Below are 26,548 nucleotides of genomic sequence, written 5' to 3' on the forward strand. Positions count from 1 at the left end.
GAGTCCAGTATTGAGGTTTATTCTTGGCCAATGGTGTAGCCTCAATTCCCTTCAATGGAATAGGGAACTGTAATGGCTCAAGGATAAAACCACAGCGCTTGGCAAATGACAAATCCATCAGATTCAGGGTGGCACCTGAATCTACAAAAGCCATAACTGAGTAGGATGACAGAGAGCAAATCAAAGTAACAGACAAAATGAATTTAGGCTGTACAGTACCAATGGTGACAGATCTAGCGAAGTTTTTTGTGCGCTTAGAGCATGCTGAGATAACATGAGCTGAATCACCACAGTAAAAGCACAACCCATTCTGACGTCTATGATTTTGCCGTTCAATTCTGGTCAGAATCCTATCACATTGCATAGACTCAGGTTTCTGTTCAGAAAACACCGCTAGATGGTGCGCAGGTTTGCGCTCCCGCAAACGCCGATCAATCTGAATGGCCAAAGCCATTGACTCATTCAGACTCGCAGGCGTGGGGAACCCCACCATAACATTCTTAATGGCTTCAGAAAGACCTTCTCTGAAATTTGCAGCCAGGGCACACTCATTCCAGTGAGTAAGCACCGACCATTTCCGAAATTTTTGACAATACACCTCAGCTTCATCCTGACCCTGAGAGAGAGCCAGCAAGGCCTTTTCTGCCTGTTCTCAAGATTAGGTTCCTCATAAAGCAATCCAAGCGCCAGAAAAAACGCATCCACATTCAGCAATGCAGGATCTCCTGGCGCCAGGGAGAAAGCCCAATCTTGAGGGTCGCCACGTAACAGGGAGATAACAATTCTAACTTGCTGAGTGGAATCACCAGAGGAACGAGGTCTCAAAGAAAGAAATAATTTACAATTATTCTTAAAATTCAGAAACCTAGATCTATCTCCAGAAAAAAACTCAGGAATAGGTACTTTTGGCTCAGACATAGGACTGTGAACAACAAAATCCTGAATGCTTTGCACCCTTGCAGCAAGATGATCCACACTAGAAGTCAGACTCTGAATATCCATGTCTGCAGCTGAACTCAAAGCCACCCAGAGATTAAGGGGAGGAGAGAAGCAGGATACACTGCAGAGCAGAAAAAAAAAATTGAACTCAGGATTTCTCTTAACCCACTTTTGCGATGCATTTAACACTTTTGGCCTGTTGTACTGTTATGATCCTAGTGGCTTAGGATCACAAATCTAACCAGCTAAGTAGAAGAAAATAGGAAGAGCTCTGGGCATGTGGTAACTGGACTGACCGCAAAACTGATCCTAACCGCACACACTAGAGTTCACAACATCTTCCTACTTCTGGTGGCATGAACACTATTCTAGTGGTAGTTGATCGTCTGACTAAGGCTGCTCATTTTGTTCCTTGTGCCGGCCTCCCCTCAGCTAAAGAGACTGTAAACTTAGTAATACAGAATATTTTTCGGCTGCATGGGGTCCCAGATGAAGTTCTTTCAGATCGTGGAGTACAGTTCACGTCAAGATTCTGGAAGGGGTTTTGTTCTGCGCTTAATATTGATGTTCGTCTTTCTTCCGCATATCACCCTCAGACGAATGAAGCAATATCTACGATGCTACGTCTGCCATCTTCAGGATGACTGGATGGAACTGCTTCCTTTAGCGGAATTCTGCTACAATAATTCTCAGAATGCCTCCTGTTGTGAATTCCGCTCTTGGGCTCCCTCCGGTGGTTATAAGTAGCATTTTTGTGAGTTCTGCTCTTGGGCTCCCTCCTGTGGTTTTGAGTGGTATGGCTCCTTCTTGGATTTAGCATTAGCAGCTGTTTTCACTGATCGTCTTTCTGGCTCTGCTATATTAGTCTGGCCTTTTCCCTAATTCAATGCCAGTTGTCAATTGTTGAGCTTGGAGTCATGGCTCTCTGAGGATTTCCCTGTCACTCTGACCATTTCAGCAAAGCTAAGTCCTTGCTTGTCTTTTTGCAGTTCACTTGTTGTGGACTTTGTTGTTTAGCACTTTCTATGTTTTTGCTCATTTGTCCAGCTTATCAGTATGTATCTAGTCAGCTAAGCTGGAAGCTCTGGGCAGCAGAGTTTGCCCTCCACACCTTTAGTCAGGTGTGGAGATTTTTGCATTTCTCTGCGGTGGACTTTTTCTAGTTTTTATTACTGACCGCACAGTGTTCTGTCCTGTACTAATTCTTTCTAGCTAGTAGTGGCCTCCTTTGCTAAATCTTGTTTCATACTACGTATGTCATTTCCTTCTCCTCTCACAGTCATTATTTGTGGGGGCTGTCCTATCCTTTGGGGATTTTCTCTGAGGCAAGATAGCTTTCCTGCTTCTACCTTTAGGGGTAGCTAGATCTCCGGCTGTGACGAGGTGTCCAGGGAGTGACAGGAACATCCCACGGCTACTGCTAGTGTCTGTGTTAAGATCAGGAACTGTGGTCGGTATAGTTACCACCTGCTCAGAGCTAGTCGCATGTCGCTCCTTAATCACCAGACCATAACAGCCTCCACTATGGTTACACCTTTTTTCGCTAATCTAGGTTATCACCCAAACATCTTTCCTAGATCTCCAATGGATGTTCCAGTTCTGGCAGTGGAGGAGAGATTGACTGCTTTGAGGGAAAATCTAGAAGTCCTTAAGGAATCCTTAACTTCAGCTCAGGAACGTTACAAGAGGTCGGCAGATAGATTTCGAAAGCCAGCGCCCATGTTCAAGGTAGGAGATTCAGTATGGTTATCTACTAAGAATCTAAGACTGAACGTTCCTTAACAGAAACTGGGACAGAAGTTCATCGGTCCTTTCAAAATCAACGGTATCGTGAGTTCTGTGGCCTGCCGTCTAAAGCTACCAAAGACTATGAAGGTACACCCAGTATTTCATGTCTCTCTACTGAAGTCTGTTTCTCCCAATAGCTTTCAGGGTTGCATTGTGCCCCCTCCACAACCCGTACTGGTTGATGGGCAAGAACAATTCTTGGTAGAGGAAATCATTGATTCAAGGATCCACAGAAATCGTCTTCAGTATCTTATAAGATGGCAAGGATACCCACCTGAGGAGGACTCTTGGGAACCCGTTGCTAACATCTGTGCTCCACAGAAGATTACTCAGTTCCATCAGAGACACCCAGAGAAACCAGGCCCAGGATCGTCCTGAGGCCGCTGTTAAGGGGGGAGTAATGTAAGGACTCTGGATTCCTTGTTTATCTTTGGTGTTTTATTGCCATTTTCCAAGATGGCATCTGCTGCCTCAAATCTGCTCATGTGATCTGACTTCCCTGTCTTTATAAGCCTGGCTTGCTTCATTCTCCTTGCTTGTGAATTCTGCCTGAATCCCTGGTTTGTGCTGCAAGAGACTTCCCCTCTCCAGATACTCCGGCTCCGCCTATTCAGCTAAACCTCAGCTCTCAGAGGTTCTCCTGCATTTCTCTGCATTCTTCTCCTACCTGCTGGACATGTAAGCTCATCCTGCTACAGCTAAGCTTGTTTGATTTTCACTGCTGGTTTATGTGACTGTTTTGGACTTGAAGCTCTGCACTGCTTCTGGACTCGTTGCTAAAACTGCCAGCCCTGGTTTGAACTGTGTCTTATCGTCTGCATTTCCCCAGAAGATGCTACGCCCATAAAACTTTGCCTGCAGCAAAGCTGCAAATAAACTATTCCTAAGAAGGACCCAGTTTGCCGTCCATTAGAACTGTTGTGCACATGCTGCACCCACGTTTGTGCGTTTGAATATTGACTGTGCCTGCAGCCTAGCTGCAAGAAACTTATCCTGATTTCACCTTATTTGCTGTGTTTGAACTTGTTCACGCTTTGCACCAGTGTTTGTTTGAAAAAATACATCACTATATTTGGTTCTGCTGCTTATTGTCTCAAACGAAGAGATTCCTGAGTGTTCCACTACAATTGTTACACGCTATTCCCAAGTCTACATTTGTCACCCCGTTCGGCTTATTCCAGTTTCGAGTTATGCCATTCAGGATGAAGAATGCCCCTGCGACCTTCCAGAGGCTGGCTGACCGGCTTCTGGATGGTCTCCAGGACTATGCGTGTGCCTACCTGGATGACATCGCCATCTACAGTGCAACATGGGAAGAGCATCTAAATCACCTAGAGACAGTATTAGACAGGATCCACAAGGCCGGAATCACCCTGAACCCAAACAAGTGTCACGTGGGCAAAGCGGAGGTTCAGTATTTAGGACATTGGGTGGGAAGTGGGAAACAGCGACCAGAACCAGCCAAGATTGAGGCCATAGCCAAATGGCCCACCCCACGCACTAAAACCCAGGTCATGGCGTTTCTAGGGACAGCGGGATATTACAGGAAATTCGTCCCCAATTACAGCAGCGTAGCCAAGCCCCTCACTGATCTGACCCGTAAGAACCAACCCCGCCAGGTAACCTGGACCCCAGAGTGTGAGGAAGCCTTCCACCAGCTAAAGGACGCCCTCACCAATACCCCTATATTGGCCGCACCCGATCCAACTAAAAGTTTCCTTGTTCACACAGACGCTTCTATGTTTGGATTGGGGGCAGTACTGAGCCAAGTCGGGCCAGACGGCCAAGAACAGTCAGAAACTACTGCCTCGTGAAGTAAGCTATGCGGCCATCGAGAAGGAGTTCCTGGCAGTAGTATGGGCACTCAAAAAGTTACAACCATATTTGTATGGATGACAGTTTTCCCTCCTAACGGACCATAATCCCCTAGTCTGGCTTAATCGGGTCTCCGGAGACAACGCCAGATTACTGCGGTGGAGTTTAGCCCTACAACCTCTGGACTTCACCATCCACTACAGACCCGGCAAACAAAACGGTAACGCCGATGGACTAAGTCGACAAACGGAACTTGTACCAACCCCATAAACTTCGGTCATCCCCAAACCGATCCGTTAAGGATCAGACTGTGTATGCCGATCGCGTCGCTGAAAGGGGGAGCCGTGTTACAGAACCCCCCAGCACCCAGAATCTTATGCAGTTATTTGTATATATAATAGGTTCCATGTGAGATATATGTCCCTAATGCATCAGCCCACAGGCTGCGCCCCTGGGCAGAGGAGACAAGATATCCCCCTTCTGACCTCCCCCACCTTTGTAATTCCCACAGTAAATATTAGCAGGCTCCGGCCACCTGAGGCTATTGTAATGTATGTCTGGCCTGCCGCTTTTGAATGGGCCTGCCCTCTGTATCTGTTGTGATATATATTCTGTGTTCTGTGAGTAAAGAGTTGTCGCACTGGAAATACGTGGAGAAGCAGTGATATTTTATATGCGCCCATGTAATCAAGGAATTCCAGTCAGCGTCTATAACGGGCTTAACTAGAAACTAGAGTGGACCCTCTGGACCGTGGGGAGACCTACCCCTGGGCGAGCGGACCTAGTGAGGAACCGACCCCTATACAGGGACCGTAAGGAGCAGGCCTAGAGGTCACTTACCCACGGTGACAGTACTAAGAGGGACGGCTCCAAGAAGAAAGAGAAGAGAGAGTGCTGGTGCTGAAGAAGAGATACTGGCGGGAGACTCGGGTAGTCAGAGGACTGTCAGGAACCCAGGAAAGCCGGAACGGAGGAATGCTCGGGGAAAAAACAAAAGGTAACAGTTAGAAACTGGAACAGGGAATAACCAAGAACAGGAAAGGAACCTGAAGGGACAAACACGGACGGAGAAAGCGTAGCGAAGACACAATCTGAGAGAGTACTAGGTACTAAGACGGGAAGGGCCAGACGCAATAGCAAGGCTATAAACAATCAGGCACCAGGAAGTAGGAGAGCCTGCCTCTTATAGTAGAGGCAGGGACGGGATTGGTTACCGGGAGGACTGACCTTGGTGATCCCCGGAATAGGAAACAGGGAAACAGGGAAGATGCGCCTGCGCCCTCTGGGAAACCCAGAGCGCCTGCGCAGACTCAGCATACCTCCTGGAGGGCAAGAGACCGGAAGTGCCGAAGAAGCATTGACGTGCCTGGACCCGGAAGTAGATCGCCGGGAACGCGCTGCAGCAGAAGGACCAGCGCTCTCAGGCTCAGAGACGGAGCGGCTGGAGCGCGCAACGCCGGAAGCAGACTCCCGGACAGAGGGGAGAGAGCGGAGATGACCGGGCACAGCAGCGGTGGAGCGGCGACGCGGAGCAGCGGTGGCGGTAACAGTACCCCCCTCCTCACAACTCCCCCTTCGTAAAGTGGCAAAAAATTTATTAAGGGTTCTGTCACACTCTGCAACTTTCCAACGATCACGACCAGCGATACGACCTGGCCGTGATCGTTGGAAAGTCGTGTGGTCGCTGGGGAGCTGTCACACAGATCGCTCTCCAGCGACCAACGATGCCGAGGGCCCCGGGTAACCAGGGTAAACATCGGGTTACTAAGCGCAGGGCCGCGCTTAGTAACCCGATGTTTACCCTGGTTACCATCGTAAAAGTAAAAAAAAAAAAAAGTACATACTCACATTCCGGTGTCCGTCAGGGTCCCTCGCCGTCTGCTTCCCGCTCTGACTGAGTGCCGCCGTAAAGTGAAAGCAGATCACAGCGGTGACGTCACCACTGTGATCTGCTTACTTTCCGTCCGGCAGTCAGTCAGAGCGGGAAGCAGACTGCGAGGGACCCTGACGGACACCGGAATGTGAGTATGTACTGGTTTTTATTTTTACTTTTACGATGGTAACCAGGGTAAACATCGGGTTACTAAGCGCGGCCCTGTGCTTAGTAACCCGATGTTTACCCTGGTTACAAGCGAACGCATCGTTGGATCGGTGTCACACACACCGATCCAACGATGACAGCGGGAGATCCAGCGACGAAAGAAAGTTCCAAACGATCTGCTACGACGTACGATTCTCAGCAGGGTCCCTGATCGCTGCTGCGTGTCAGACACAGCGATATCGTATGGATATCGCTGGAACATCACGGATCGTACCGTCGTAGCGACAAAAGTGCCACTGTGAGACGGTACCCTAAGAATACGAGGAGCATCAATGTTCTCCAGAGGCTCCCAAGACCTCTACTCAGGACCAAAACCCTTCCAATCTACCAAGAAAAAATCTTTTCCACCAACGTTCTTAACAGCCAGAATATCCCTCACCTCAAAGATGTTGTCAGCACTGACTGGTTGAGAAGGAGTACTAGACGAGGGATGAAAGCGGTTAAAGACAGCAGGTTTGAGAAGAGAGACATGAAAGGTATTGGGTATACGGAGCGAGGCAGGCAATCTCAGCTTGTAAGCGACATCGTTAACTCGACGCAGAATCTCGAAAGGACCTATGAAATGTGGACCAAGTTTGTAGGATGGAATCTTGAGTCTGATGAATCTCGAAGAAAGCCAGACTTTATCACCAGGTGAGAAAGGAGGAGGATCCAAACGCTTTTTGTCAGCTTGCTTTTTCATTCTTAAAGACGCTTTGTCAAGCGTCTCTTTGACTTCGCCCCAGATCGTGGAAAACTTAGAAGCTAAAGAGTTGGCTGCTGGAACTCCAGAGGCAGGAGAGACTGGTAGGGGCATACCAGGATGCTGTCCAAATACAACGAAGAAAGGAGTTCTCGCAGAGGCTTCACTGGAGTGGTTATTGTAGGCAAACTCCGCCCAAGGGAGCAAATTGGCCCAGTCATTATGATGAGCATTAGTGAAGTGTCGCAGATAAGCGGCTAAAGTCTGGTTAGTTCGTTCCGCTTGACCGTTGGTTTGAGGGTGATATGCGGAAGAAAAGTCCAGAGACACCCTTAGGAGTTTGCACAGAGCTCTCCAAAAGCGGGAAGTAAATTGTACACCTCTGTCTGACACGATGTGCAGAGGAAGGCCATGGAGTCTGAAGATGTTCTGGATAAAAATGTTGGCCAACTCAGGAGCTGAGGGTAAACCGGGCAGTGAAATAAAGTGATCCATCTTAGAAAACCTGTCCACCACAACTAGGATGACTGTACATCCGGAAGAGCTGGGTAAGTCAATAATTAAATCCATGGCGCTATGTTGCCAAGGCGCAGACGGATTTGGAAGAGGAAGCAGATTTCCAAACGGTAGTTGTCTAGGTACTTTGTTTCGGGCACAAGAGGGGCAAGATGCAATGAATTCTTTAACATCTTGACGTAACGTAGGCCACCAGTAGTACCGAGAGATGAGAAGGAAAGTCTTCTTGGACCCTGCATGACCAGCCAATTTGGAAGAATGACCCCAAGACAACACCTTCCTAGTATCGCGGTCCGAGACAAGGGTCTTACCCGGTGGTGGATGGATCATTTGTAAGGGAGCGACGGTTATAACTTTAGAAGGATCAATGATGTATTCAGGCTCCTCCACGGTATCCGACGACTGAAAAGACCTAGACAGAGCGTCAGCTTTAATGTTCTTATTGCCTGGCCGAAAGCGTAGCTCAAATTCAAAACGGGCAAAAAATAGAGACCATCTGGCTTGTCGTGGGTTTAATCTTTGCGCAGTTTGCAGGTACGCCAGATTCTTATCATCGGAGATTACAAAAGGATGAACAGATCCCTCTAGCAGATACCTCCACTCCTCCAAAGCCAATTTGATGGCCAACAATTCTCGATCATCAATGGTATCGTTCCGTTCTGAAGTCAAAAAGGCTTTAGAGAAGAAGCTGCAGGGAGCCATTCGACCTTCAGGAGTCTTTTGCGAGAGCACAGCTCCGTCACCCGTTGAAGAGGCGTCTACTTCCAGAATGAAGGGTTTGTTCACCTCAGGGTGATGCAGAACAGGAGCGGTCGAAAAAGACTTTTTAAGCAAGACAAAGGACTCCTCAGCCTCCGGAGTCCATACCTTGGAGCAGGAACTTTTACGGGTGAGAGAAGAAAGAGGATGAATTACGGAAGAGAAATGCGGAATGAATTGCCTGTAGTAATTGGCAAATCCGATAAACCGTTGGATGGCTTTCACTCCACAGGGTCGCGGCCAGTTAACTATGGCATTCACCTTCTCGGGATCCATCTTAAGACCAGAATCCGAGATGATGTATCCAAGGAACGGCAAGGAGGTTTGTTCGAACACACATTTCTCATACTTGGCATACAGGTGGTTATCCCTCAGACGTTGCAAGACTTTGCGAACACTCCTTCGATACGATGGGAGATCTGGAGAAAAACCAAGGATGTCATCCAAATAAACCAAAACACTCGAGTAGAGAAGATCTCGGAAAACATCATTGACGAGCTCTTGGAAAACCGCGGGAGCATTGCAGAGGCCGAAGGGCATAACTAAATACTTGTAATGTCCATCCCGGGTGTTAAAGGTGGTCTTCCACTCGTCGCCGGAACGAATCCGGACTAAATTGTAAGCGCCTCGCAAGTCAAGCTTAGTGAAAATACGAGCACCTCGAAGACGATCGAAGAGCTCCGGAATAAGAGGCAGAGGATACCTATTCTTGACTGTGATGTTGTTCAATCCACGATAATCAATACAGGGTCTTAAAGATCCGTCCTTCTTTTTCACAAAGAAAAACCCTGCTCCAGCAGGAGAGGAAGACTTTCGGATGAATCCTTTAGCCAGATTCTATTGTATATACTCAGACATGGCCTTGGTCTCTGCAGCCGAGAGCGGATAGATTCTTCCTCTAGGTGGAGAACAACCGGGGAGGAGATCAACCGGACAATCGTAGGAACGATGTGGAGGAAGATTTTCAGCCTCCTTCTTGTCGAAGACGTCTGCATACGACCACGAACTGCGCCTGCGCAAGTGACATACACGTCTCACGGCACAGTGACAGCTGCAGCTGCTGGCGATCATACTCACGCTCCGTCGCTGTATCTCTGTTGTCCCGCCGCTGGCGGCTCTCCTCTCCTGTGCTGAGTGGTCATGTGGTACCGCTCATTAAGGTAATGAATATGGATGCGTCTCCACTCCCATAGGAAACATGCAGACAGGGATTGGGAATAAGGAGGCATGCATACAGTGATGGAACTCGGAGGCATTCATACCAGGACAGGGAAGGGGGAGGCATTCATACCAGGACAGGGAAGGGGGAGGCATTCATACCAGAACAGGGAAGGGGGAGGCATTCATACCAGGACAGGGAAGGGGGAGGCATGCATACAGGGACTGAAGGGGGAGGCATGCATACAGGGAAGGAATGGGGGGGAGGCATGCAGACAGGGAAGGAACAGGGGGAGGCATGCAGGCAGGGACAGGGAGCCAAGCATACCAGGACAGGGAAGGGGGAGGCATGCATACAATGACAGGGAAGGGGGAAGCATGCAGACAGGGATGGGGAGGCATTATTTTATTTAGGATTATGCATGCCTGCTGCTTATCTTATATACTATGATTATGGTTATATCTATTTGTATATAATTTTTTTAATATTCAGTATTTCTATGTACTATGCACTTTTTTTTTAAGGAATGTATTAATTGTATGTGTTATATTTTTAGTTTTGGTCTGACTATGAAATCATTGCAGTGTAACCTATTGTTTACAAATCCAGCACAAGCACTTTATTATATCTAATTTATTTATGAATTTAATAAATACTTTGCTAGTGTTAATTTATTGGGTACTGCTCAATTGTATTGTTATCTGCACACTCATCCCTCTCCCTCTATTTTTACCATTTTAATTTTTCCCACTCCCATTTTTGTCTCTTTCCCCTATCTTTTATACAATGTTTGTTTTGTTTCTTTTTAAATTGTTCAATAAAGTGATCAATATTTTATAAATTTATTTGGTGCCTGATTTTTGGATATATTAGTTTAGGTCTTGGTATCTCTTGCAGCCTCTATCCAGTAGCCTCCAGCGCTAAAAAGAAGTTTTCAACTCCATGCACAGTTCACACTGAACAGGTTACAACTTCCACATGTTTCTCTGCAGCTTGAACATACAGTCTGATCAGCTTTATTTGCTGACCCCAGCAGTCTCTATTCAGAAAGAAATCCTGACTTGTCTCTCTCCTTGCTACAGCTCACATTTTGGCTGGTCACTCACCAATGTCAACACACTCGACTTCTCTCAACATCCAGCAGACTGACCCAATCTGAATTTATTTCCTGGTTTTTAGTCATAGCTACGCAAGTGCATCTATTCAAAATCTGCAGTGCTAGGATTTAACTAAGTCCTACCTGGCTAGAATATATATATACTGTATATATATATATATATATATATATATATATATATATATATATATATATATATAAAGCTGGGAGCGTCACTCTGTCCGAAGCCTTTATTGACTGCGCAAGCGCAAGCGCCGGCGCAGTCTGGACCCCACAGAGTGACGCTCCCAGGAGATCACGGTATGCGTAAGCACTGAACGCACACCGCGATCTCCAACGGAGAAGCAGGGACGTGCCAGGAGGGTGAGGTATGCTATATTTACCTGTCCCCACGTTCAGTTCACAGGGCACGATGACGCGCTTAATGCGCGCCGCCCTCTGACTGAACAGTCACAGCCAAGGGATGTGGAAGATGGAGCAGCGCGCATCGATGGAATGGGGGACAGGTAAATATAGCAAGTGCCGGGGGCCTGAGCTAGCGGCGACTCCGGCACCTGACCCCCACAGCGCGCCGGTGTCCCCGCCTGCTCAGGCCCCCAGCACTCACCACAGCCACGCACAGCCGCCCGCACTCACCACAGCCGCCCGCACTCACCACAGCCACGTACAGCCGCCCGCACTCAGCACAGCCACGCACAGCCGCGCACAGCCGCCCGCACTCACCACAGCCACGCACAGCCGCCCGCACTCACCACAGCCGCCCGCACTGAGCACCGCCACGCACAGCTGCCCGCACTCAGCACCGCCACGCACAGCCGCCCACACTCAGCACTGCCACGCACAGCCGCCCACACTGAGCACCGCCACGCACAGCCGCCCGCACTCAGCACCGCCACGCACAGCTGCCCGCACTCAGCACCGCCACGCACAGCCGCCCGCACTCAGCACCGCCACACACAGCCGCCCGCACTCAGCACCGCCACGCACAGCCGCCCGCACTCAGCACAGCCGCCCGCACTCAGCACAGCCGCCCGCACTCAGCACAGCCGCCCGCACTCAGCACAGCCGTCCGCACTCAGCACAGCTGCCCACACTCAGCACAGCAGCCCACACTCAGCACAGCCGCCCGCACTCAGCACAGCCGTACTCGGGCAGTAGAGCCGCAGAGAGAAAGATGGGAGCAACATATGGCAGAATGGAAACAGGAACAGGCAGAATGGGTGCAGCACATTACAGCAAAATGGGGGCGCAGGATGGGAGCAGCCATTGATAGAATCGGGGCACGGGATGGGAGCAGCACATGACAGAATGGGGGCGCGGGATGGGAGCAGCACATGACAGAATGATTGCGCACGATGGGAGCAGCACATGACAGAATGGGGGCGCACACATGACAGGATGGGGGTGCAGGATGGGAGCACATGACAAGATGGGGCGCAGGATGGGAGCACATGACAGGATGGGAGCAGCACATGACAGAATGGGGGCACAGGATGGGAGCAGCACATGACAGGATGGGGGTGTAGGATGGAGCAGCATATGACAGGATGGGGGCGCAGGATGGGAGCACATGACAGGATGGGGCGCAGGATGGGAGCACATGACAGGATGGGAGCAGCACATGACAGAATGGGGGCACACACATGACAGTATGGGGGTGTAGGATGGAGCAGCATATGACAGGATGGGAGCACATGACAGGATGGGGACGCAGGATGGAGCAGCACATGATAGGATGGGAATGCAGGATGGAGCAGCACATGACAGGATGGGGGCGCAGGATGGGAGCACACGACAGGATGGGGACGCAGGATGGAGCAGCACATGACAGGATGGGGGCGCAGGATGGAGCAGCACATGACAGGATGGGAGAGCAAGATGGGAGCAGCACATACCAGGATGGAGACCATATACCAATATACAGGTCCTTCTCAAAAAATTAGCATATAGTGTTAAATTTCATTATTTACCATAATGTAATGATTACAATAAAACTTTCATATATTATAGATTCATTATCCACCAACTGATATTTGTCAGGTCTTTTATTGTTTTAATACTGATGATTTTGGCCTACAACACTTGATAACCCAAAAAACCTGTCTCAATAAATTAGCATATCAAGAAAAGGTTCTCTAAACGACCTATTACCCTAATCTTCTGAATCAACTAATTAACTCTAAACACATGCAAAAGATACCTGAGGCTTTTAAAAACTCCCTGCCTGGTTCATTACTCAAAACCCCCATCATGGGTAAGACTAGCGACCTGACAGATGTCAAGAAGGCCATCATTGACACCCTCAAGCAAGAGGGTAAGACCCAGAAAGAAATTTCTCAACAAATAGGCTGTTCCCAGAGTGCTGTATCAAGGCACCTCAATGGTAAGTCTGTTGGAAGGAAACAATGTGGCAGAAAACGCTGTACAACGAGAAGAGGTGACCGGACCCTGAGGAAGATTGTGGAGAAGGACCGATTCCAGACCTTGGGGAACCTGAGGAAGCAGTGGACTGAGTCTGGTGTGGAAACATCCAGAGCCACCGTGCACAGGCGTGTGCAGGAAATGGGCTACAGGTGCCGCATTCCCCAGATAAAGCCACTTTTGAACCATAAACAGCGGCAGAAGCGCCTGACCTGGGCTACAGAGAAGCAGCACTGGACTGTTGCTAAGTGGTCCCAAGTACTTTTTTCTGATGAAAGCAAATTTTGCATGTCATTCGGAAATCAAGGTGCCAGAGTCTGGAGGAAGACTGGGGAGAAGGACATGCCAAAATGCCTGAAGTCCAGTGTCAAGTACCCACAGTCAGTGGTGTGGGGTGCCATGTCAGCTGCTGGTGTTGGTCCACTGTGTTTCATCAAGGGCAGGGTCAATGCAGCTAGCTATCAGGAGATTTTGGAGCACTTCATGCTTCCTGGCACCTGCTCACAGTGCCAAAACCACTGGTAAATGGTTTACTGACCATGGTATTACTGTGCTCAATTGGCCTGCCAACTCTCCTGACCTGAACCCCATAGAGAATCTGTGGGATATTGTGAAGAGAAAGTTGAGAGACGCAAGACCCAACACTCTGGATGAGCTTAAGGCCGCTATTGAAGCATCCTGGGCCTCCATAACATCTCAGCAGTGTCACAGGCTGATTGCCTCCATGCCACGCCGCATTGAAGCAGTCATTTCTGCCAAAGGATTCCCGACCAAGTATTGAGTGCATAACTGAACATTATTATTTGATGGTTTTTTTGTTTGTTATTAAAAAACACTTTTATTTGATTGGACGGGTGAAATATGCTAATTTATTGAGACAGGTTTTTTGGGTTATCAGGAGTTGTATGCCAAAATCATCAGTATTAAAACAATAAAAGACCTGACAAATTTCAGTTGGTGGATAATGAATCTATAATATATGAAAGTTTAATTGTAATCATTACATTATGGTAAATAATGAAATTTAACACTATATGCTAATTTTTTGAGAAGGACCTGTAAATGCTCGCCACCCGGGCATAGAACTGGTTCAATAGCTAGTATATATATGTAGGTGTCTGTCTGTATATATAAACACACACACATTCGTGTGCGTATACAGTACATTTGCATGAGTATGTACAGTATAAGTGCATGAGTATAGCGGTTTTGCTTGAAGTTTAGAGGCCCCAGTAAAAAAAAATTCCAACAGGACTTCCAAATATTATATATCTTTAATAGTACTGGTCTTCACCTATGGGCCTAAAAGATTTTTGGAGCCCCCATATACTCCAGTGCTAGGTGCGAATGCAGCACATGTACGTACTATAGATATGCCTCTATATTTGTATTTCGATGATCAGAGATGCATTTACCATGCAGCCTATAGATATTCTGTCGTATTCTGTAGTAGATGTGCAGGTACTGCAATAATCTGTAATACACCTATATGTCTTCTCTGTGAACAGCTGCATTTGCTCCTTGGGCTGGAATACGTGAGCTGCGGGGACTTTTACAGCTACTTACTGATGAAGGGGCAGCTTGACATCCCCAGTGCAAGGTAAAGGTTTATGTAATTATACATGCATATACTGTAAATAAGAGCAGCTCTGATATCAGTATTGACTGTTCTTTGGAGTTTTGGTGTTTTCGTTAGCAATAGAGTTTAGACCAGGCCTGGGCAAACTGCGGCCCGCGGGCCACATCCGGCCCCCTGAGTGTTTCTGTGCGGCCGCCGACACTCACAGCCAGCGGGCCGGAGAGGGACTGATCTAGGAGTCTGAGCTTTCTCAGAAGCGATTGATGCTCCGCCCCCGTCTTCTCATTGGTGGATGCGGGGCTGCTCAGTTCCTGGCTTGCAGAGCTGCTGAAACCTATACAGGTCAGGAGGCAGAGCGGTCAGGACCGGAGGAGGGAAGCATGGACTACAACACCCATCTGCTGCAGATAATGGGCAGGTAGCTTCTAAGAGGAGCCCAGATACCACCTGGGAGGCAGCATTCTGTGTCCGCTGTGCTGAGGAGGTCACAGCACCTGCGTTGCCTCCTTTCACACTGTGGAATGAAAGTTGTGGGGCTGTAGTTTAGGTTCAGGGAGAGCAGCTTATTAGTAGCCCCTGCATCTCCCTGGATCTTCCTGGCAGCTGAAGGGGGTTAAAACACTTGGGCTGAGTATTCCCACTGAATATGGGGTCCAGCAGTGAAGTGCCCCCTCACCCCCACTACATACATATTCTATGTGCTCCCTAAACTGCTCTTCTGCCCCCACCATGTATGCCTCCTCACCTCTGTATGTGAAGGTTAACCCTTACCTCCCTCTTTGCTCCCACCTTGTACCTGTGCAGGAGAGGTAAGGGTTAAGCCCCCCATAGTGCTCCCCCTGTGATCTGTGGCATATCACATCCACTCATAGACTGTTCCGCCTGTTGAAGTCTATGGGTGTGCAAAAATAAAAAAAATTTGGATCCCATATGAATCATCCATATAGCATCCGATTTTTACGAATACATTTCCATTACTAACACAGGACACTGTATTTCTTCTTTCAAATTTTATTCACTTCTGCTCTATAAAAATGGATGCCATACAGATGACAACATGATGGAAAATCGTCTTTTTCTGGACAAAAATCATGATTTTTTTATATGCTCATGTAAACTTCATCACATAAGCAACTGCTTTTTAAAAAGTAATAAAATTAATATTAAGCAGAATTAAAGGGTGATCCGAAACCAAAGGTGACTTTCATACTAAATTTAATTCAATAATCTAATCACTTTACTAATATATTTCAGTTAAAAAATTTCTACCTTTCCCTCTCTAAGGCTACGTTCACATTAGCGGCGGGCGCCGCAGCGGCGGGCGGCGCCGCATGCGTCATGCGCCCCTATATTTAACATGGGGGCGCATGGACATGCGTCGCACTTGCGTTTTGCGCCGCATGCGTCGCTGCGGCGCCCGCGTCCGGCCGCAGAGGACGCAGCAAGTTGCATTTTTGCTGCGTCCAACTTTCGGCCAAAAAGGACGCATGCGGCGCAAAACGCAGCGTTTTAGCGTGCGTTTTGCCGCGTTTTTGTTTGCGTTGTGCGCTGCGGCGCCAACGCTGCGGCGCACAACGCAAATGTGAACGTAGCCTAATGTAACTTCCTGACTGCTTGTGTTTTTTTTCTTTTACTTCCAATGACATTTTTTTTAGAATCCCAGTGCACTTTGGGATACTCACATGGGACATCATTAGGGGCAGAGGCTGCGGTCACTGCCCCAGCTGCTTTCCCCACCATGAAAATAGCGTCATCTGTTTCAGGGACTGGACTGGCCCCTGCCGGGTCATCTCTTCTCCTTAGAGCCAGCAAAGGAGCGCACGGACACTGTGCATTCAAAGGAATATAGCACAAGCACAGAAAACTCATACCGAGTATGCATCAGAATTTACAACCGAAGCATTGTCAGGTGAGGACTAGCCGAGCCTCCAAAACAGACGTCACTGATGGTGCCTAAATTCAGAGAGGGTGCAGAGATTGCGCCAGTGACCGCAGCTTCTGCCTCCTGATGACGGCTAATTTGAGTATCCCAGAATGCACTGGTGAATCTCAAACAAAATGTCATGGGACATTAAAAATAAAAAAAAAAAAAAAGATAGGAAGTCAGAATGTAAAGGGTACGTCAGGGAATTTTTCATTGAAGTATATTAGAAAGCAAGATTAGATTATTACACTGAATAGATATACATTTAATATGAAATTCACCTTTGGTTTTGGACCGCCCCTTTAAGTTCAGCGATTGGTTCGGCCCTCCACAGCAGTGCCAGTTTCTGATGTGGCCCCTTGGGAAAAGTAATTGCCCACCCCTGGTTTAGACTAAAGCAATAATTTAGTCACCAGAACCTAGAATCCTGACCGGTCACTTTATTACACTATGGAATAGGATTTCATGTATTTCTGTAACAGATTCACTAATTTCTTGTCTTTTTGTCAGATTCTATGCTGCCGAACTCGTCTGTGGAATACAATATCTCCACTCAAAGGACATCATCCACAGAGACCTCAAGCCCGAGAACATCTTGGTGGCTGAAACGGGCCATATTAAGATCTCAGATTTCGGTCTCGCAATTGACAACATGCATGGAGACCGAACAGCCACTGGATACCCTGGAACACAGGGCTACATGGCTCCTGAGGTGAGAAGAACAGGGATTTTCTATTTTTTTCATACTATAATTGTATGTTAGCCTGTATCATACATATAATCCTACAAATGTCCATTACATTAAATGGGACATTCTGAGGTATACATCTGACATATTCACACATCTAACTTACCATACACATTAGATAGACATGTGTTTTTCCCCTCCTCCCCATACACATGCATGGCTCAGCTGAGTTTGCAAGCATTCTGAATTGGAATAGGGAAGTATGACTGTGCCAAATACAAAGGGATCGGGCAATGAAATTTACGCTCAAATTGAAATTCATCAAGTATTTGGCTGTGTTGGGATATCTCCATAAACAATGGATGATCTCTCCAGGATCTGGGTGTTAGCCAAAATACACAATTAGTTTATGTATTTTGCCAGCATTAGAGACCCTAAGCTACAAGTCGGATAACAAAAGGTACCTCCACACATAACGATTTCATTAACGATATCGTTGCAACGCCACGCTTTTTTGTGACGTAGCAACGATCCCGCTAACGATCTCGTTGTGTGACAGCGACCAACGATCAGGCCCCTGCAGAGAGATCGTTGGTCGTAGGGAATGATCAGGACCTTTTTTTGGTCGCTGATCACCCACTGTCATCGCTGGATCGGCGTGTGTGACGCCGATCCAGTGATGTGTTCACTTGTAACCAGGGTAAACATCGGGTTACTAAGCGCAGGGCCGCACTTAGTAACCCGATATTTACCCTGGTTACCATTGTAAAAGTAAAAAAAAAAAAAACACTACATACTCACATTCCGATGTCTGTCACGTCCCCCGCCGTCAGCTTCCCGCACTGACTGTCAGTGCCGGCCGTAAAGAAGAGCACAGCGGTGACGTCACCGCTGTGCTCTGCTTTACGGCCGGCGCTGACACAGTCAGTGCGGGAAGCTGACGGCGGGGGACGTGACAGACACCGGAATGTGAGTATGTAGTGTTTTTTTTTTTTTTTACTTTTACAATGGTAACCAGGGTAAATATCGGGTTACTAAGCGCGGCCCTGCACTTAGTAACCCGATGTTTACCCTGGTTACCCGGGTGCTGCAGGGGGACTTCGGCATCGTTGAAGACAGTTTCAACGATGCCGAAGTCGTTCCCCTGATCGTTGGTCGCTGGAGAGAGCTGTCTGTGTGACAGCTCCCCAGCGACCACACAACGACTTACCAACGATCACGGCCAGGTCGTTTCGCTGGTCGTGATCGTTGGTAAGTCGTTTAGTGTAACGGTACCTAAAGGGTTCAGGAGCTCAGAAGAGCAGCATGGATCCTTTCAGTCATTAGTGGAAGTAATCAGAATAGTCAACTGACGTTACAACTAGAAGAATCATCTACCCTCAATGGATTACATAATCTTACAATTATTATAGCAAAAACTTTGTTACATTAAAGTTATGGAACTATTTGACCAACTCTTTATCTATTTCCTTCTTCATGTAGATTTTGGCTGGGACGGAGTATAACGTTGGAGTAGATTGGTATTGTTTTGGTGTCATCTTAAAAGAAATGGTTACCGATGAGTGCGCCTACCATCAGACACTCGACAAATCCTCCAGCATCAGGAACATGATTAAACAGGTCAATTGTTTTAACAGTCAGTAGTACTATGATTTATACAATGTTAAGGTTGTAGAGATGAGCAAATCTTTTGATATTCAAATTAACCAGCTTTTCCAAATTTTTCCAAAAAATTTTCAACTCGCAAGTATTCCACATAAGTGGCTAAACTTGTGGAAATTGTTCTTCACTTATGTGCTGTCACACACTATCTGTAAACTCTTTTAGTGTTTTATGTCTTTCTCACTGTGATGTGCTGCTCTCCATATAAAGATTCACCACAAAATGACTGCTCTATTCCCTGCTTTGGCTTTCATACTGGCTATGACAGTCACTCCTGATTGTGCTATAACATGTGATGTGACATCTGAAAGCCATTATGGTGAAGTCTGGATGGCTGCATTAAAGGTCCTGTGAGCCTTCTCTGGCTGATGTAACATTCAGAAATACAAATGGCTGCAATCATTTTAGGTCATTCTCAAGAAGCAAATCACAAATTGTTAAAATTCCCTGGGTTCAGCAGATTCTCAAAAATTCAACACAAATTCAATTAGCATCAAGTCGATTTGCTCATCTCTGCATAGCAGTTATCTTTCCTCCTGCATGCATTCATGGATATTGGCTTTATCTTTATTAGCTCCTTCAGAAAGATCCTGCCAGCCACTTAGGAGCCAACGGTAACATCAGAGAGCACAAGTTTTTTCAGCATATGGACTGGCTCTCAGTGGAAGCCCTGAAACTGTCACCACCACATGTCCCTGTAGTAAGTATACAAGCAGATATTGTTTAACCCCTTCAGGACCCCAGCTTTTTTCGGTTTTGCGTTTGTTTTTTACTCCCCTTCTTCCCAGAGCCATAACTTTTATTTTTCCGTCAATATTGCCATGTGAGCACTTATTTTTTGCGGGATGAGTTGTACTTTTGAATTACATTATTGGTTTTAGCATGTCGTGTACTCGAAAACGGGAAACAAATTAAAAGTGTGGTGAAATTGCAAATAAAGTGCAATCTCACACTTGTTTTCTGTTTGGCTTTTTTGCTAGGTTGACTAAATATTAAAATTGACCTGGCATTATGATTTTCCAGGTCATTCCGAGTTCATAGACACCAAACATGTCTAGGTTCTTTTTTATCTAAGTGGCCAAAAAAATCCAAAGTTTGCTTAAATTTTTTTTTTTAAATTGTGCCATTTTCCAATACCCGTAGCGTCTCCATTTTTTGTGATCTGGGGTTGGGTGAGGGCTTATTTTTTGCGCACCGAGCTGACATTTTTAATTATACCATTTTGGTGCAGATATGTTCTTTTGATCGCCCGTTATTGCATTTTACTGCAATGTCACAGCGACCAAAAAAACATAATTCTGGCTTTTTGATTTTTTTTTTTCTCGCTTCGCCGTTTAACGATCAGGTTAATCCTTTCTTTATTGATTGATCGGGTGATTCTGAACACGGCGATAACAAATATGGGAGGCTAGAGGCTGCCACAACTTGATCGGCTCTGCTACATAGAGGTGATGCTCAGATCGCCCCTATGTAGCAGAATTACTGCATTGCTATGAGCGCTGACCACAGGGTGGCGCTCATAGCAATCCGGCATCAACAACCATAGAAGTCTCAAGGAGACCTCTGGTTGTTATGCCGACGCACCGATGACCCCCAATCATGTGAAGGGGTCACCGATGCGCACATTTCCGGCCAGATGGCCGGAAGCACTTGTTAAATGCCGCTGTCAGAGTTTGACAGCGGCATTTTACTAGTTAATAGGAGCGGGCAGATCGCGATTCCGTCCGCGCCTATTGCGGGCACCATGTCAGCTGTTCAAAACAGCTGACATGTCCCGACTTTGATGCGGGCTCACCGCCGGAGCCCGCATCAAAGCGGGGCTTCTGACCTCGGACGTACTATTCCATCCGAAGGCAGAAAGGGGTTTAATACCTTATTTTTTAAGAGCAGATAATTACTGATGACAATAATACTTGATAGGCAATACCATCCAGAGCTGCTGCTCCATAAATACTGGCCTGGCTTTGTTCATTCAAATAATTGGATTCTGATTTTTGGATTGTACACAATTGATCATCTTGTGTAGATTTCATCATTCTCCAGTTGGACTATTGGTGTTACTATGTTAGTTTCTTAGCATCATAAACTTTGTGACTATTCTTTCACTAGTTTTTAACCCCTTCATGACCTTGGGATTTTCCGTTTTTCCGTGTTCGTTTTTCACTCCCCTCCTTCCCAGAGCCATAACTTTTTTATTTTTCTGTCAATTTGGCCATGTGAGGGCTTATTTTTTGTGGGACGAGTTGTACTTTTGAACGAAATCATTGGTTTTACCATGTTGTGTACTAAAAAACGGGAAAAAAAATTCCAAGTGCTGTGAAATTGCAAAAAAGTGCAGTCCCACACTCGTTTTTTGTTTGGCTTTTTTGCTAGGTTCACTAAATGCTAAAACTGACCTACCATTATGATTCTCCAGGTCAGTACGAGTTCATAGACACCTAACATGACTAGGTTATTTTTTACCTAAGTGGTGAAAAAAAATTCCAAACTTTTCTAAGAAAAAAAAAAAATGTGCGCCATTTTCCGATACTCGTAGCGTCTCCATTTTTCATGATCTGGGGTTGGTTGAGGGCTTATTTTGTGCGTGCTGAGCTGACGTTTTTAATGATAGCATTTTGGTGCAGATACGTTCTTTTGATCGCCCGTTATTGCATTTTAATGCAATGTCGCGGTGACCAAAAAAACGTAATTCTGTCTTTTCAAATTTTTTTCTCGCTACGCCGTTTAGCGAGCAGGTTAATGCTTTTTTTATTGATGGATCGGGTGATTCTGAATGCGGCGATACCAAATATGTGTAGGTTTGATTTTTTTTTTATTGATTTATTTTGATTGGGGTGAAGGGGTGATTTAAACTTTTATATATTTTTTATTTTTTTCACATTTTTTTTAACTTTTTTTTAAACTTTTGCCATGCTTCAATAGCCTCCATAGGAGGATAGAAGCAGGCACAGCGCGATCACCTCTGCTACATAGCAGCGATCTGCTGTTCGCTGCTATGTAGCAGACAATCAGGTGTGCTGTGAGTGCCGACCACAGGGTGGCGCTCACAGCTGCCGGGGATCAGTAACCATAGAGGTCTCAAGGACCTCTATGGTTACTATTCAGAAGCATCGCCGACCTCCGATCATGTGACGGGGGTCGGCGATGCCATCATTTCCGGCCGCCCGGCCGGATGCGGTAGTTAAATGCCGCTGTCTGCATTTGACAGCGGCATTTAACTAGTTAATAGGCGCGGGCAGATCGCGATTCTGCCTGCGCCTATTACGGGCACATGTCAGCTGTTCAAAACAGCTTTGATGCGGGCTCACCGCCGGAGTCCTGCATCAAAGCAGGGGATCTGACCTCGGACGTACTATCCGTCTGAGGTCAGAAAGGGGTTAATCTGCACAACTGGTATTAAATGGAGACTGTGATAAAAAATCTTAATTCTAATTTTAGAATTCTTTTTTTCATTTATAGCCATCGGAGCCTCACCATTGTCCTAAACCATTCCATCTGAACAAATTAGAAGCAGTAGTGGTAGCATTTATATCAGCAAAGAACCAGGCTTTGTTCGAGTGATTTTCATTTGTCAACTTGGAAACCCTTGACCAGACACCAGCTCTATAGTCATCAGAGCGAGCTGTCCACCTGAGCCTCCAGAAGACTGAAAAACAGAAGAATGACACCGAACAGACACTGCAAGCATGAAGGTGACCAGGGAGATGTCGAGGGACCCCAAATGAAGACGCAGAGAATGACGGAGGCAGCAGATCCATCTATGAGCTGGCTGTAAGTATAAGCTTAATCAGAAGTAAGTTTCTCATCAAATGCTTGAGCATATTGCTTCATCCAGTGAGGAGGCTGCCCCTTCAATCATTTCTTCAGTAATGGAAGAAGAGGCCTGCAACTATGCCAACTGGTGCGGTAATAGAACAGTCTGTGGAAACACAGTCCAGTACCATGTCACCAGAGTCCTTGTCACAAAATGTTCCCTCTCACTGTTTTTATAGAGATGGAAGAAGAGCTAATGCCTTCATCTTCAAGTTCCATTTTAGATCATGTGTATAGAAAACCATCTTGCGGCCAGAGCGCCAGAGAGTCTTTCTGCAAAGTAGTTAACTCATATAACATTACAAGAAGAAGAAATCAATTGGAAAGACCCAGGAATGCGGCCAGATGTTCTCATGTATAAGGAATGGGAGAAGATTGTTCTTTAAGGGCTTTCTAATGAAGAAGAATTTAAGCAGATGGTACAACATCTGCCTAAGGATGTTGATGGCCGTTCTTTTAGAACTTTCTACTATATGCCAAGTCATCTGATGGATGTGAAGTTTGTTTTAATAGATTAGCTAACATGGAGCCCAATAGGAAAGCAATGTATTGTGTAACATGCATGGCAATATTTGCTGATCAGAGAATCTAGACAGCATCCTATGCTGGAAAGATGGTTTAAATCCTTTGATTTCTAAATGGCATCATCTGTACCTCAAGTTTTCAGAGCATGAACATAGTGCACAGCACAGGAAGCACTACTGGAGTTGGAGAAAACTCCAAAAGGCCCTAGGTGGCCATGGTGTTGACTTTGAGATGCAAGAAGTTTAGCGAAGGAAGCGGAGAAGCTTGTGGCTCTTCTAGAAATACTTTTGGATGTGATATTGCATTTAGCTCCATGCAACATGGCTTAAAGGGGAACATTGCAGAAAATTGGAGACCAACATAATGGCAATTTTTTTGGAACCTTGGAAATCTTGTCACGATATGACGCTGTACTAAAAGAGCATCTAGAAAATTTCAAGATTAGGCAAGAAAATGGAAAAAAAATCCAGCTCATTATCTATCTTGTGCAACACAAAATTAATTTATAAATATTTGTGTAAAACATGTCCTGGATGTACTTTCAGAAAGGAAAGAAGCTATTTATTTTTCTTTTATTTGTGATGCTACTCTAGATGTCTCCTGCACTGAACAGAACGTTATAGTTTTATGGTATGTCTCCAAAGATCCCCAAACAGGAATTTGGCATGTGCAAGAAAGGTTTTGGAAATTATTTCAGGCTTTTTTTTTTTCAGAAGACAGGAGAACAAATTGCGAACATGATTATATCAAGGCTAAATGAGCATGTCATTGACCACAAAGACTGCAGAGGCCAGGGATATGATAATATGATAATGGAGCAAACATCTGATTGGATTAAAGGTGTAAGGGCTAAAATTCTAAAGAAATTTCCAAGAGTTCTCTTTTGTCTTTGTGCTGCCCATTCTTTAAACCTCGTGAGTGTTCATGCCTATGCAAGCTGCCCTGAAATTAAGACATTTTTTGGAAGCTGTAAGGTGGCTGCCGGACATATAGTTGATAGAAGGTATGCATCACGGAGGTTGTTGTCCTCTGTGATGTAAATCTGGAGTAGCACTCTAATATACGTAGTATTAAGTGGTTTGTTAAGGCACCTGGGCCAGGTCTAAGGCAGCCAGAGAGATGGGCGGGTGTGGGTGTGTAAAATGGGGCCAGTTTGTCTCACGTGGTTCGTATGTGTGGATGTTGCTACCTTCATGGACAGAGAAGTGTCTCAAACCGAGCAGGCAAACTGGCAGCTAAATGGGCTTATTATATCATGTGCTTTCCTGTGGTGTGGTTTATGTGGACTGGAATAAACCAGCCGGACTTGTAAATAGAAACGGTTCCTGGGATACCTCATTCCGCACCCAAGTGAGTAACATTGTCACAAAGCGTAAACAGGCTTCACATTCTGTTTAGCAACAGCCCTGAGAGATGGATCACCTTGCTTGATGTAGTTGGAAGGTCTTTGCATGGTCCAAGTGATACCCGGTGGAGCTCAAGAATAGAGGCTGCATGTCCCATTGCTCAAAAGCTGCCAAGCATCTTGAAAGCTCCTGATAAAGTTCTGTCTTCCGGAAAACTTACAAATGATGCACATTCAGAAGCTAAAGGTCTCTTTGACTATTTTTCATCTTTCAGGGCAGTGGATTTAGAAATAATTAGGGTAAATGTTCTTACCAGTTTTGAGGAAACAAAATACTGCAATCTAGATTTGTCTCTAGGAAGTTGGAGCTGCCAAAATTATAGCACTCTCTGAAGAGATTAAATTACTCCAGAAATAATGGCCCACTCTGCTTTCTAAAGATAGTTTGGTAGCAGATTGCATGGGTATTCCAAAGGACCTATTGAATGTTCAACAATTGCACCAAAAAAGCCTTATGAAGGTGCAAATCCTAAAGAGCATTTCAAAGCTAATGTATTTCTTGTGGCAATGGACACTATCATTTCTGATTTTCACCAGTGCTTCAGATCAATGAAAGATGTCTACAAGTTTTTTGTTCCAATTCTTAAGATGAGGACAACTGGTGAAGATCTCACATCATCGTTACTCTCTGAGCTGCAACATCTTCGGAAAGTTTATGAAGCTACAATTACAGAAAACATGGATCAACTGGATGTCCAAATTCGGGCTTTTAGAAATATTTGGAGAAGTGTGTATAGCACTCAGAATTTTTATCAACCTACCACTATCAGTAGCAGAAGAAGAGAGAGCAAAGAGCAAACTCTCATTGGTCGAGCACTATCTGCCTTCTACAATGATGGACCAATGGTTGAACGGCCTAGGCCTTCTATAAATTGAACATGCATTTTAAAGACCTTATTAAGGATTTTGCTAACCAGAAATTAAGACGACTGCCTGTTCCACATATATAAATTTGCACTTTGCATCATCTACAATGTCCAGTTTTATATTAGTGTATTATTGCCACGTATGTTCCCCTCTATTATGGGTGAGTGTCCTAACCTGACTGCGAGTTTATTGACCCAAAGTCATTGCATTAGACAGATATAACAGATTAGTTAGTAATGTTTCAGGTGTGGGACCTGCACCTGTCTGACCCATCGATGTACTATCAGTACTCCAGATGGGAATTCCCATTTAATATTAGGGTTCAATTCTTAGCACAGTGTGCACTATTGTTTGTTGTTCTTAGATTTATGGGCATATGTCTGTATTATTATGGTTCAGTTCCTCAGATTGTGTGCAATACTGTTTGTTGCTCTTATATTGCTTTTCTGGCCTCACAAAATGACCTTATTTTCATTGTGTTGATTGGTTATATGTGTTGTCTTTATTTTTTTGTTTGCTTGTTTTCTGTTTGTTTTGTTACTGGCACTATAATTTTGCACTTTACATAATTGACCAAAGGATTTAAATAAATGACTTTTATGAAAAATAGATTTATTTAGCGAAATGTTTAGTGGGGATGTGTTACAAAGCTTTTATGTTAAGGGCATTGACCACTCTTTCTCTTAGTGCAAAAATTCAACATAGCCTATATTTCTATTTCCCATATTTTATATTTAGCGCTGAAATTCAAGAAAAGCCATATTAGTAAGTACATTACCATTATCTCA

At 45.7% G+C, this 26,548-nt stretch overlaps 2 protein-coding genes across 3 annotated transcripts in view; one reads left to right on the forward strand and one right to left on the reverse strand.

Moving 5' to 3' along the window:
* Nucleotides 1–26,548, reverse strand: part of LOC143782638 (uncharacterized) — a 147,855-nt gene that overhangs the window by 101,608 nt on the left and 19,699 nt on the right. The window lies entirely within an intron of this gene.
* LOC143781214 (protein kinase C delta type-like) lies at nt 14,610–26,326 on the forward strand. 2 transcript variants are annotated; one of them, XM_077267699.1, is made up of 5 exons: nt 14,610–14,897; nt 17,311–17,512; nt 18,971–19,108; nt 19,725–19,850; nt 22,610–26,326. In XM_077267699.1, exons 1-5 carry the CDS (start codon nt 14,671–14,673, stop codon nt 22,709–22,711), a joined length of 795 nt encoding a protein of 264 aa, XP_077123814.1. In that variant the 5' UTR covers nt 14,610–14,670; the 3' UTR covers nt 22,712–26,326. The 2 variants fall into 2 exon arrangements, with proteins under 2 accessions (XP_077123814.1, XP_077123815.1); XM_077267700.1 differs by lacking the exon at nt 14,610–14,897 and adding an exon at nt 15,241–15,294.

This window comes from Ranitomeya variabilis, chromosome 6 (genome assembly GCF_051348905.1).
Source record: "Ranitomeya variabilis isolate aRanVar5 chromosome 6, aRanVar5.hap1, whole genome shotgun sequence".
NCBI classification, from domain to species: domain Eukaryota; kingdom Metazoa; phylum Chordata; class Amphibia; order Anura; family Dendrobatidae; genus Ranitomeya; species Ranitomeya variabilis.

Bases quoted from the DNA above. Each gene is read 5' to 3' on its own strand.
- LOC143781214 (XM_077267699.1), top strand. From the start codon at position 14,671: ATGCCTCTATATTTGTATTTCGATGATCAGAGATGCATTTACCATGCA. The intron at 17,513-18,970 runs GTGAGAAGAACA...TTCTTCATGTAG, and splicing joins AGGGCTACATGGCTCCTGAG to ATTTTGGCTGGGACGGAGTA. The intron at 19,851-22,609 runs GTAAGTATACAA...TTTCATTTATAG, and splicing joins CACCACCACATGTCCCTGTA to CCATCGGAGCCTCACCATTG.